General features: G+C 45.0%; 1 protein-coding gene across 2 annotated transcripts in view; it reads right to left on the bottom strand.

Annotated features, from left to right (window-relative positions):
- The window catches only part of BAZ1A (bromodomain adjacent to zinc finger domain 1A), a 108,758-nt gene extending 95,546 nt beyond the window's left edge, over positions 1–13,212 (bottom strand). For both annotated transcript variants that reach the window (XM_084843825.1, XM_084843814.1), the window contains exons 1-3: positions 13,093–13,212; positions 5,780–5,901; positions 981–1,119 (exon numbers count right to left, since the gene is read on the bottom strand). In XM_084843825.1, the coding sequence (XP_084699951.1) occupies positions 981–1,119; positions 5,780–5,901; positions 13,093–13,189 (358 nt within the window). In that variant the 5' untranslated portion in view covers positions 13,190–13,212. The remainder of the gene's footprint in view (positions 1–980; positions 1,120–5,779; positions 5,902–13,092) is intronic.
- Between the last annotated feature and the right edge of the window lie 10 nt (positions 13,213–13,222).

Here is a 13,222-nt window from a genome sequence, read left to right as displayed (position 1 = left end):
AATCCTTTTCTTTTGATGTTGATTATGATGTTTTGCTGCAATCTGACTCTGCAAGTCTTACAGCAGTCCTGATCCAGGAAGGGGTCCTGATGCTACAATCGAGCAGCTCCAGTGCATATACAACCAGGAATACAATCAATAACATAGGTATCTGTGAATCTAGGGCACTGGGCCTTGCTAGCACCTCAAAAATAAATCCCAGTGGAGTCATATGGGACCTATTTCCAATGAATGTGTTTAGCCCTGGGAAGTTAACCAAGCATGAGAATATATCCTGGATGACCGCTTTTTATCCATTAAGCAACACTGTAATTATATATGGCTAATATATGTTTAGTATAAGACATTCATTTTAAAAATAAGGGCATACATTTACAGAATTAATGAACACACACACACACACACACTAAAGAGAATGGCTACAACCCAGTGCAGTATATGTGCATCAAATGGGCGGTTATAGGATTTGCTTTCAAAGCCCACCCCAGCCATTCCTCAAACTGCACTTGTATTGGAGGCAACTTTTTTCATGTTGGCAGTTTTTGCACCAAACTCAAAAGAGGGATTAGTTGGGGTGGAGCCCACATTAAAATTTGCACATTTGCATAGTATTTTACACTATGAAATGTGCATGTTTTAGCTTTATGGCCCCTACTTTTGCAGCATTCAGTATAAACTTTACATCCAGCATACTTGCTGACCTGCTACAGTGCAGGAGGAAGAGGAGGATGTGGTGAATTTGATGTGCTGAATTCCCCAGTTTCTGAATTTTCTGATTCACTGTAACAGTGGTACAATGGTTCCCATCACATTTGGGAGCAGGTGCTTCCAGAGCTCCCCGTGGAGAACGCAGCCCCAATGTGACTGGACTCTGACAGCACCGCATATTGGATTTAGATGCAAACCACTGGATCTACTGTACAGACACACATGAGGTAATGCTGTAATCTGGCCTGCAGGTGCATCACATGAATGCCTACCTAATGGTGCTGTCTGATGTGAGCCACACGCTAGACAGTAGTTTCTGCTCATCTTCCCTTCTTCACACATTGAGTCAATACAGTCATCGTCATAAAGGAATGCATCTATATGAACGGTGGGCTTTATTTGCTCATGTAGCTAAAGAAAAAACATAAAACTGAACAAGCATTTTTAACATTTTCCCCAAAGCTAGTTTCCTAGGAGGGCCTTGTGTTCCGTGTGTACCCGAATTATGCATCCCAGCTAATTACAAGCTACAAGGCCCAAACATGGTGGGGGGAAATAGGTACACTTTACAGCGGCCTGACCCAAGCTGCAAGCATACTTCCACAAAGGAAAAAAATAGCAGGCAATTCTTTGATGTTGTTGCAAATTTTATATATAAAATATATGCCATGTCCAGATCTTGTAAGATTTGCTGGAGCCAATTAGAAGCAGCATGACAACAGAAAAAGCAAGCAATTTTGCCCTTCTAAAGACGAAGCCCTCAAGATCAACTGTCCTGTGTTGGCTTCTTGGGCTGTCCAGTACTTAGGCAAGAGCTATCACCAATAGTTCTCAATACCACCTCATGTTACTTTGGTTCCCAAATATATGTAAACAGAATGAAAACAACTGCAGACGCTCAGTCTTTTGTAATGGAAAGCTCACTTTCTGGTACTCCTTTCAATGTCCCCCCTTTTATTGTCGGCAGCATCCAACGTTGCCATTCTGCTTACACCGTTGATGCAGCATTCATGTAAGCGATCGCTAGCACAACACCAACAGCGTATGCTGGCATGACAGGTTTTCTGGGGAAACCGATCGCACCAGCATATGCTATTGGCATTGCATTAAAGGTTGCTTACACTAAAGCTACATCAATGGTGTAAGCAGAGCACCAGTGTTGGATACAGCCCTAAGGTTCTTTAAGAACCTGTTCACTAGTTGCTACTCATATTTGACCTAGGTATGACCTTGCAACTGTACCCAGAACCATATTTCACTAGAACTTAATATTTTTCCCTCCCTTTCCTTTTGGGCATTTTCTCTGTATTTACTTGACTGCAATTTTGCACTGGGAAATATTTAATACAGTAGTATTTTCTACTGAAAACCACAGTACTGAGTTTAATAATATATGAGGGAAGTGGGTAAAAACCTGCAGTAAGCAAGGAACAAGGAAAAGTAATCTAGGGCCCAGAAAAAGGAGATATGAAATGGCAGTAGAAGAAATAAATATAGGGCACAATCCTATCTAGATAGCTGGCAGCCTCCGAACTCAGAGGCTGCTGAGTATCCAGTGCAGGGCGGGAGGAAAGCAGAAGCTCTGTCCTCTGGCTGCCCTGCATTTTTGCTAGACGGGCAATTTCACCTGTTCAGGAGCAGTGCCTCGGAGGGGGAGGGAAAAAGGCTGGGGCAGGCCATAGGAAACAGCGTACTGCAGCTGCCCCAGTCTCCTCCTCTCCCCTCCCCGCACCTGGGAATGCCCCCTTTTCCCCATCTCCATGCTCCGTTTTTGGAGCGCAGAGAGGTAGCCAGTGTGGTTCTCTCTGCACTGGTTACAACGGGGCAGGGGAGTGGGAGAGGAGTGTGGTTTCCTAGCTCCCAGGTCAGAGCACTATCTCCAACCTTGTAGCCAAGAAAACAAAAAATCCTATGGCCCCCCAGATGCTGTCTAGGGTCCTTAGGATTGCTCTCTTAGAGTGCAATCCTAAGGGATTGCCACTTGATAATCTGAGAACCCTCTGTCTATCCTATGTCCTGCTGGCAAGAGCCAGGCAGAGTAGGAGAAGGTCAGAGGTGAAAATGCCTCCTGTTCCTCCTTTTATTTACAGTTTTAGCTAGACAAGCCTTTTGGCTCACCTAGCTTACCTACCTTGTTGTGGGCAGGATGAATGACAGAGAAGCTTTAGATCCTGTAGATCCTGGCCTCTCCTCCTCTTTCCTCTCCCCCAGTCAAACCCCCTGAGCTCTTCCAACTGCTGCTGTGATCTCAGAAGAGCAGCAACTGCAGTGCTTTCCACAGAGGCTGCAAGGGACATGGGGAATGATCTGATCTTGGATTCCCCCTCCCAATGTCAGAGCAGTCTCTACAGCCTCAGGAGGAGAGATCTGACATATCCTAAGGTCCCTGCGATGCTCCCCCAGGGACCACAGGATTTTTCGGTCAAAGTATTAAAGTAGTGTTTCAATGTGCAACTATTAGCTGCCTAGAATTAAAGGATTTTAATCATTCCTTCCTTGTTTCCATAAAATCGAAAAGGTTTCAGAAGACTGGGAATATGTCTCACACAAAATATGCTCTGCTGGGTGGGGTGGTGGTCTTCCTGCCATCAAGCCATCTTTTGGGACTCACAAAAGGAGTGAAAGAAACATTAACCAGTGACCAGAATTGAAACTACAGCAGAAGCCACATTCAGGCCCTTGAGGGACAACAACACGGTGCTTCAGGATGCAGAAACTGCATGTTTACATTTCAGAACTGGGCATGCAGTAAAACACTTTCCATGTTTCTTGTTAGACATGGGAGTGACCTTTGCAAGCACTCCCATAAAATGTTAAGGCTGGAAACAGCACGCTGTATAATTCTTCTTTATCATATTGTTATATATGCAGCATTGTTAGGCATCAAATGGGAGTCAGGAACCAAGAATCATGCCAGGGATGAGAGACAGGAAAGGCTACTGATACCCAGGCAAAATCCTAGCCAAATCCTAGCCTGATCCTAGCCTGAACAGGAAGCCTTTATATCCCTTTGTGATGAAAAACCAATGGCCAGCCTGGGTGGGTGGAAGGGTGGAGCTACTCTAGTACCTCACATCTCTTCACTGGCCTCCAACCTGTGGGCCTTATGGCTCACCAAATGAGGCAGCTGCCAGAAAGTTTTCCCAGGGGATGGAATGCTTACCCATCCTGTTACTATTAAACAGATAATTAGATGATTTATTCAAACTTCAAGAGCCGTAGCTTAGAGGTAGAGCACATGCTTTGTATGCAGAAGGTCCCAGGTTCAATCCCCGGCATCTCCAGGTAGGGCTGGAAAAACTCCTGCCCGAAACCTTGGACAGCTGCTGCCAGTCAGTGTCGACAATACTGGGCTGGATGGACCAATGGTCTGACTCAGTCTAAGGCAGCTTCCTAAGAACCTAAAGCCACAGTTTCCTGTTTCCAGCCCCAGCAGCTCCTGACAGCGTTATTAATTGCTTATAGCTGCTGTCTGATGGAAACACAAAATGCACACCCTATAAACGGGATGAGGAATCAGGAATCCACGCTCTATGTTTCTACGCAAGCAATAGAAACAGCAGCAGCAACAGGGAACATTGATGTGGTGTGGAGTCCGGAAAAAAAAAGGGAAAAGGACATCCACAAAATGCACAAGTGCACAACTAACTCCATACTCCACAAAGTACCATCAGAAGAATACAATACCAGCACAAATCAAACCCAGATACAAACTCCCATGCCAAAGTAAGCCATCCTAGAATTGTCTATCTATGCTGCATTTCGGTTATTGTGGAATATTATGTAGCAATGTTTGGGAATCAAAGAGAGGCACTAACCTTTGGGCAGTCTTTTGAAAATAAATTCCATTGCCTAGAGATTTCCTGTGTCTCTCACTTTTGCAGCCAATGCCATATAACATGGATGATGTGCCACTTTCACAACCTCCCTCATCTTATAAGGTTTAGCATTTGCCCTTCTGAACGACCAGCACACATCTAAGCATTAGTGACAACTTATTTCCCTTATTTTAAGTTTGTCCACACACAGCTGAGCTATGGAAGTCCTGAATACAAAGTCCTGAGACATAATGCTTTCCCACCACTCTACTTCAGTTTCTGTATCTTGTCTGTTGACAGAGCCCAAGTATTAGAGTACAACGAACAAAAGTGACTGTCAGACTTAGCTCTTGTGCAGCCAAGGGCTGAGGAACATGAACTGGAAGATAGTAAGAGCAGGTCTTTCTGTTGCTTAGATGGCCAACAATCAGGCATGAGCTGAAAGCTCTTATAGGGGCCAGGGAGTATCACATGACCTGCATGGGCCCATTTTTTTTTTTAAATTGCATTTATATATTACATTTATATCCTGCCTTTTTTCCTCTTGCAAGGAACCCAAGGCAGCTTACATTTTCCTCCTCCTCTCCGTTTTATCTTCACAACAACAACCCTGTGAGGTAGGCTGGGCTGAGAGTCTATGACAGGCCCAAAGTCACAGAGTGAGCTTCCATGGCCGAGTGGGGCCTAGAACCCGGATCTCCTGGCTCCCAGTCCAACACTCTGACCACTACTCCACACCGGCCCGTGAGCACAAGAACACTGTCTTGGCTGGTGAAAGTTATTCATTGCATTTCTCTCCTTTGGCCAGAGTTGGGTGGTGATACACAGACTGACCGAGCTGAGATGACACACCTCAGCTCATCAGAGGTTATTTTACTCACAATGAGCCACAGCACCCCCAGGCACCAACTTATTGATGAGGGGTTGTTGTGTCATGCTCACTGGGTTCACAAGACACAACAACCTCTGAGCATGGGCTGCATATTCAAAATGGCGTCCATAAGCATTCTGCACACACCGCAACCCCACTGTGGGTTAAATAATGGGTTGTGCTGTCTGAACAGCCCCATTATGCTTCTGCCTGATATTTCTCAGGTCAGTGGTTCCAGACTTGAACTGCACTCAAGTCCTGACAGTGACTCCCCTAGGTCATTCAGCAAGTCAGTATCAGAATAAAGCCTAAGGTGGCCCAAATCACAAAACCACCTGTCACCTTTACGAATGTACAGAAAAGTCTGAATGGCTAAACTTACTTTTTTATGAGCAAGGTGCTCTGAGCTAAGCATTGCTTCAATAGGCAAAGAATGTCGAAGATCTTCAGCAATACTTCTGAGAACAGCATCATCATTATTGGATGTGAATTCATCAAAGTCATCTACAAAAAAATAACATTAAAAAAACACCATCATATGGTGCTGTTGGGCAACAGCAATAGTTAATACAAAAGTGATCTGCACAGAATTCCAGATGTGCAGGATTTTTATTTGAAGAACCATTTCTCAGTTTTTGTTGTGTATCTTTTCTGCAAGAGACAGATTTACATGCCAATGGGTTTGCCATTCAAAATGTGTCAAGGTGTTTTTTTTTAAAAAAAACACCAAATCCCAGCACAACTTAAACATGTAGAAATTTCCCAATGCAGCAATATTTGCCTTCACCAAAGTTCTATTATTTCAGTCAATGATATATTAAAACATCAAAGATGCTTTTGAAGTGTTGGAAGACTGACAAAAACATGAAATTGCTTGCCTTGTACATTTCTGACACACATTTTGTTTAAAAGAAGATATGAAGAAAAGTTTGTTGGAACAGTATTTGAGAAAATCACGGAAGAACGGAATGAAAGCATAGATCAACAGGAACATTAATGAGCCACCTTCAATCATATGAAATATCAATGTGATTAAGACTCCAATTTGACCTGTAGGCTATTAGTATTCATTTTATTCCCCATAGATCTATTTTCTACTACACAGAGCCCTCTTCAACCCAGACTATTTTCCCTGTTGTTGTTTCTAGTCTTACCACTTAAAAACACTCCTTCTAATAGTGAGCTCGCATGGTGAATGGCAAGACTGGAGCCAGAATGGGGCCACAAAGAAATAAGAGGAAGGCCTGAGCATGCATGGGAAACCACCAAAGTTTTCAGACACACAAAAACTCTTAACAACCCAATGAGGACCAAGCTAGGTCAGAAGCTATGGAATACCAAGTATCAATTGGAAAAGAAACTGGATGGGGGAGTGGAATGCTCAGTTTCAGCCCTTTACATCTTATAGTATACTGAAGGAAGACGTGGTTGACTGGTTGGCTGGAACTCTGAATAGGTGGAATCCTGTTAGGAGTAATGATACGTTGCAAACATTGTGTTGCAGGTCCCACTTGTCCCTTATAATGTTGATTTTCCTTCCACCTAGTTACAGAATGCTTGTACACACAACATGCTGGTGTGGCACAGCCTCAGGATGTATCGCATCTATTTTAAATAAATTTCTGTTGGTTCAGTAAGTTCCTACAAAAGTTCCAAGCATCATCTTTTGTGTGTATTTACAGGAAGGAAGGTGCGAACAGTATTCCACCGCAAAACTGGTCCTACAGGCCCATCCAGTTTACCACATGAATGTCTTGAGGGGGTGGGGGGGAATGTAAAATCTTCAGGTTGCCCAATATTAAAGCAGCAGATAAAGCACAGCAATAACTGGGCGCCTTGAATGGGCTAAAACTAAGTCCATCTCTGTAAATTGTAAGTTTGTCACTCTGATAAATATGGTATTTTACGTAGCCACAGTTATCTACCATCTGTCTTTAACCATCTGTCCATGAATCATCTGGGGAGCAGTTGGGGTAACAACCATCCCATTCCACAAGATCACCCAAACTGTCACAGACTGAGCATGTGTGCCGTCGTCATGGTACGAGGGAAAGTCCCTGGCAGCAGAGTGCAGCACACAGGTAAAGCCCTCAGCCAGTCAACAAGATATATGGGGTTCGTGTCTATGTATGCTATCTACAACTCTGTGTGTCTAAATAAACACACATCGTGCGTGCGTGCGTGTGTGCGTGAGAGAGAGAGAGAGAGAGAGAGAGAGAGAGGGGCAGTGTCATATATAGTTCCTTATTAAGTTTATTGATTGTGCTCTTGTTTCAAACTTCCATACAAATAAGGAACCAGCCAGGGAACTAGTAACCAATTTCAGCATCGCAGTTTACCCACTCCATGGAGTCAGCTCTGGTGGCAGTCACTGAAGTTCCCTGCTAGAGCTGGGAAACGCCCAGCCTCAAGCAGAGATTGCCACACGTTTCCTCAGAGTTGGCTCAGTGGAACTCCCTCCAGGGACAGACATCATCTCATCTGTCCCTCTGGTTGGAACTGGGGAAAGCGGAGAACCGTGAGAAACTTTTATGGTGTGCGGTTTGCCTCCTTAGGGCAGAGAGAAATTAAGCCTGCCAATATGATCTAACATACCCACAGGCTAATTCCCCATGGGCAGTCTCCCTGTCAGCTTAAAATACCCTACTGGAGTAGGGAAACTGGGCTGCAGGGGGGTTAGATTCAAATGTAGGAAGAAAAGTCCTTTGCCACTCCCTCCACTGTCTCCTGCTTCCCTGTCTCTAATTATCTCTGTCCACATTGCCTGCTCATCTCCCTCTGCAGTAAACCCTCCATCACCACCACCCGAAACTGCCAGCCAAGAAAACTAAGGGCGCTCACTTTGCCCCAGCCAACACAATTCTCTCTTCACTATCCTTTACAAATTGAGGGAGTTCTTCTCACAGCTTAAAATAGCCTTCCCTCAGACATTTTAGACTACAACTCCCAGCATTCCTGACCATTGGAAAAGTCCAAAGCTGAAGTCCAAGGAATTTGGAGAGAATCAGGTTGGGGAAAGCTGGCTTAAAAGATCAGTGAGAACTGGGGGAAACTGTGTTTGGAGGATGCATGCTGGTACCTAGAGGCCAGTTCTCTCCTATTTGGGTCCCAGCAGGGAGGCAAGGAGCAGGTTGTTTGTTTCCCTTCAGCCTAACTACCATCCCTAGTTAGGTGTGGGCTCATGCCTGCATGTTCTCTGCTGCCAACATTCACTAGCAGCATGAGGGCATTGTACATGTGCAGTATGTGGTCCCCGTAAGTTTGAGAGGCTCCCCTCCCCCACAAAGAACAATTTATCTACATACATCAGGGGTCCTCACTGTATACAAGAACACTGTCCTGTCCTTTCCCCTGTTTACTTGCCCAGCATATCCACAGGCAGGAAACTTACTTTACTAAGAGGAGTGATACGACGAACCAAAGGCTATTTTTCTCTCAAGGAAAGAACTGCACCACTGAAAGTCAGGCACATAGGGTGGAGGCCCTCCAATATTTTATTCTGAAACAAGGATCCCAATATGTCAACTGCAAAGTTCTTCTTCAGGGAAAATCAGAACAAATACCATGCATTTAGGGCTATAGCATCACTGGCTCAGAAGCGGCAATCCTATATGTACTTACCTGGAAGTCAGTACCACCGAGGTCAATGGGGCTTCCTGTAAACATGTACAGGATTGCAGTCTCTGCTCCCATTGGTAAAACAAGAAGTCATGTCATGTCATCCGAACCCAGGCAGCATGGCTTGTTGGAGGGGGAAACAACCCTCAAGCAACCATTACAGCAGTTTGAAATGAAACAATGGACTGCACTACTTCATACTACTGTGGGTGGTAACACTTTTGAATCCCCCCCCCATGTAAAAGTACATCTTACAAGTAGAAAACTAGAACATTAGGCAGAAAGGTTCTAGCCCACCCTTCTTCTGATGCCCTATAATTTGGGAAACTTGAACATTAACATAGGGAAGCATTCCAAAATGCCATTTCCTCATCTGCTGCTTTAAGTGGTACAGTCCATTTCTCATCTGTTCCTCCAGCTACTAATAAGAGAGGTTACAACTACTGAGCTAGGCTTTCTCTGTCTCTCACATATTTTTATAGCTCTGCTGTCACCTGGCAAGCATTAAAATCTTGTCAGGCCTTTAAAGTGAAGAAGTTGCAGTCTTTAGATGGGCAGAAGATGGGGGCTCAAGTCTTCTAACTACTGGTACTCTGTTGGACTCCCACGGTGTCTCCCCTACTTCGCTTGATCAGTCTTGTCATTCTGCAAGACACAAACATCTGCCTTGACACAGCAGGTCTTTAAGGATGAGAATGTTGCAGTCCTTAGCTGAGTAGAAGATTGGGGGCTCTGAGGAAATCTCTCCCACACACTGTATTCTTAAGAGACCCAAGGAATGTGTAGGAGGGAGGTGAACTAGTGGTGAGTAAAATACAAAGGAGAGCATCCAAAGGGAAGGGATTGCTGGATTTGAGTGAAAGTAGAGGCCATGGAAGCTGGGTAGTGTGGTATGTCTTACTATTCTCCCTTGTTGCAGAAGGTATCCCCCTGGGCTGGGGGGATTCAGGAAACAGAATAAGGGGTGGGAGAGAGAGGTGATGGGTGGATGAGGACCCTTTTACCTGCTGGCTCAGCCCAGAGGGTCCCATCCTCACCTTTGGAGAGTGAGGATCCAGAACAGTACCACATAGACTTTGGAGAGATTGGATTTAGGTAGCAATTGGTTCTCACCCCACCCCCCGTCCCTGCTCTTTAATTGTAAGTGTGGTGGGGCACCATGCTACTAGTTCAGGTAACTTTAAAAAACCCAAGAATTAGAAGACATTGTGAAGGATAGATTTCTGACTAAAGATGGAAGTTCCCTTTTCAGAGATGTATAACCAGATACTGAAGACAACAAGCAATTCCTCCCACATGAGCCAACCCAGCTATTAAGATCCTTGTTGGAGGCCCTTCTTCAGGTAAAGCACCCAATTCTAGAACTTTTCCCCCCAGGGATCATTGCCTAGAGCTAAACTGGAGGTCTTTCCAGTGCCAGATGAAGGAATTTTTATTTCGCTCTTCTAATGGCTGACCATCCTGTGTGAGAAACAAGAGTCTTGTGGCACTTTGAACACTAATGAATTTATTCTGCTATAAGCTTTTGTGGACACTGTCCACTTCAACAGACTCGTGAAGTGTTAACCTCAAATTGGCAGTGAGGGAACATTTCAACATTCCTGGGGCACTCTGCCAATGACCTTATAGTGGCAATTCTTGAACGAAGGAATTTCAAAGACACATCGATGTGAAATTGCTGAAGTACAGTTCATTAAGAGATTCAACTCTATTTCTGGTGGTTTGAATAAGGATAAAGATTTTTATGCACTATGAGCCAGTTCTCACATAACAGCAGTCATGGGGTAATTAACCCACAAATTGCTGAAATCTAGCTGCCTCTGGTGTGCTCGTTGCTTCTTTCAATTAACAACCTACAAACACTCCGTTCATAGGTTGTTAGTGTGATGTCCGAACCTAGACACTCTGGGTTGTTTAGGGGTTAAACAACCCAGAGTTAACCCAAACAAGAACAAAGCCTGACCCAGGAAGATATCCTAGTCTTCCATTCCTGGTTTCTTTATAACAGGTTAGTACAACCATAGGGTGTGTCTAACCTACAAACACGTATCAGCTTTATACTAGTTAAGTTATCATTGCTTCCCAGAAGAATGCTGAAAATTGTAGCCTGCTGAAAGTGGTGAGAATTCCATCACGAGATCCTTAGCCACCTCTCCATGTACAGCACCCAGGTGGGAGAGAGAAACTGTTACAAGTTAAGTCTAGGACAGCATTCTTCAACATGACGGCCTCCAGACTGTTGGACTGCAACTACCAACATCCCCCACTAGCATGATCATTGGAGCTATAATCCATCACATATGGAGTGCACCAGGTTGGAGAAGGCTGTCTAGAAGATGAAAAGAGCGTACTGGATTAGCCCAGGAAACCATCTAGCCCATTGCCCTCCTTTCCACAGTGATCAACCAGATGCCTGCAGAAAGACCACAACCAGGGCATGAAGGTAACAGTCCTCCCCTATCATCTGTCCACAACATCTGGTACTCAGAGGTATACTGGCTCAGAACATGGAGGCTCCATCTGAACATCATAGCCAATAGCCATTGATAGACTATGGGAGGAGCTGTAGCTCAGTCAGCAAAGCACATGCTTCGAATGCAGAAGGTCCCAGGTTTGATCCCCGGCATCTCCAGGTAGAGCTAGGAAGGAATCCTGCCTGAAACTCTGGAGTGCTGCTGCCGGTCAGTGTCAACAATACCAAGCTAGATGGACTAATGGTCTTGTTCAGTATAAGGTGGCTTCCTATGTTCCTATAGAGTCTATAGGAACTTAAGCAGTGGTCCAGGCTGGCTCAGGGTTGCTGGGGAAGAGAGAAGGCTGCAGGCTCCTCCCTGCTGTAGTTCCCCCAAAGGCTTACCTCTGATCTCTTATCAGAGATAGGAGATAAGGAAAGGGATACCCTTGCTAGCGCTCACAAGAGATTGGAAGCACTGTCGCATCTGCAGATGCAGGGGGGTCTGGCAGGTTGTTAGAAATGGCTTGGTAGGCCGCATGTGGCTTGCACGTTTTGCACCCCTGCTGTAGATCCATCTCTGTTGCCAACACCTCCAAAGAGCCCTGTTGTGACACCTTGAAGGCTTACTTTAAGGCTGTCATTTTTTTTGTATGTGACAACCTACTTCATCAACTGCAAGTCTAACAGCTCTTAACCATCAGTTTTTCACCCCCTCACATGTCATAATGCTAAAACTCAGGGTCAGTCAACAAGATTGACCAGTAAGAGATTCAGGACAGGCAGAAGAAAGTATGTCTTCACACAGCACACAATTCATGGGATTCATGGCCATCAGCTTAAATTGCTTTAAACAAGGAACTAGGAAAACTCACGAGGAATAAAGCTGCAATGATACTGTAATCTTACACCCACTAACCAGGGAGTAAGCCTGATTGAACTCAATGGGACGTACTTCTGAGTAGACATGTATCGCACTGTACTGTTTGTTTTTCAGTGGCTACAATCACAATGGCTATATAGACCCTCCAGATACAGAGGCAGTACTAGTTGCTAGGAAGTACCAGTGGCCTGGATGCAACAATACGTCTTCCCTGCTTGTGGGCATCTCAGATACATTTGGTTTGCTGCTATCAATGCTGGACTAGTTTCTCTTACGTGTTCTTCTAAACCCTACCCTCTCGAATCATATGGCAGGCACCATGCTTATCATGAACTCCTTCTCCAGGGTGGATCCGTATGTAGCCAAAATTGCACCATCCACACACAAGTAGTAATTATCAGCAGACTTAACGCAACTCCAAACGTCTGCAGAAATACAGGGATTTATAAAAAGCCCTAAGGGGTCAGGAACCCTAAACACAGCCCAGTGAGGACTTAGCCCGCTAAGTGGGCATAAAATGCTGACTGTTGCGGGAGGGGAATGGAATGGAGCATCCTGACAAAGGCATGGCTGGCAGGCATTCTGAACAGGAGGGCCGCGTACTGCAACATTTTGTTGCAGGTCCCACTGATAAGAAACATAAACCTCACGTAATACACAAGGAATTTAAAACAGACACGCATATGAACGAACAAGCAAGCAGTTGAGAGGCTGGCACAATCCGAGGAGAAGCGCTGCTTACTGGTCGTTTTCACCCAGCGAAGTAGGCGGGGCAGATCCCTCGCTCGCACACCCTTCAGCAGGTTCAAAACAGCCAGGCGAGCCGAGCGAAAATCCATGTTTAGCGGCTTGAACGCACTGCGCATGCACCT

This window comes from Heloderma suspectum, chromosome 1 (genome assembly GCF_057233095.1).
Source record: "Heloderma suspectum isolate Gila_16-S chromosome 1, 16-S_ref, whole genome shotgun sequence".
NCBI classification, from domain to species: domain Eukaryota; kingdom Metazoa; phylum Chordata; class Lepidosauria; order Squamata; family Helodermatidae; genus Heloderma; species Heloderma suspectum.
This window is presented reverse-complemented; position numbering and strand designations above follow the sequence as displayed.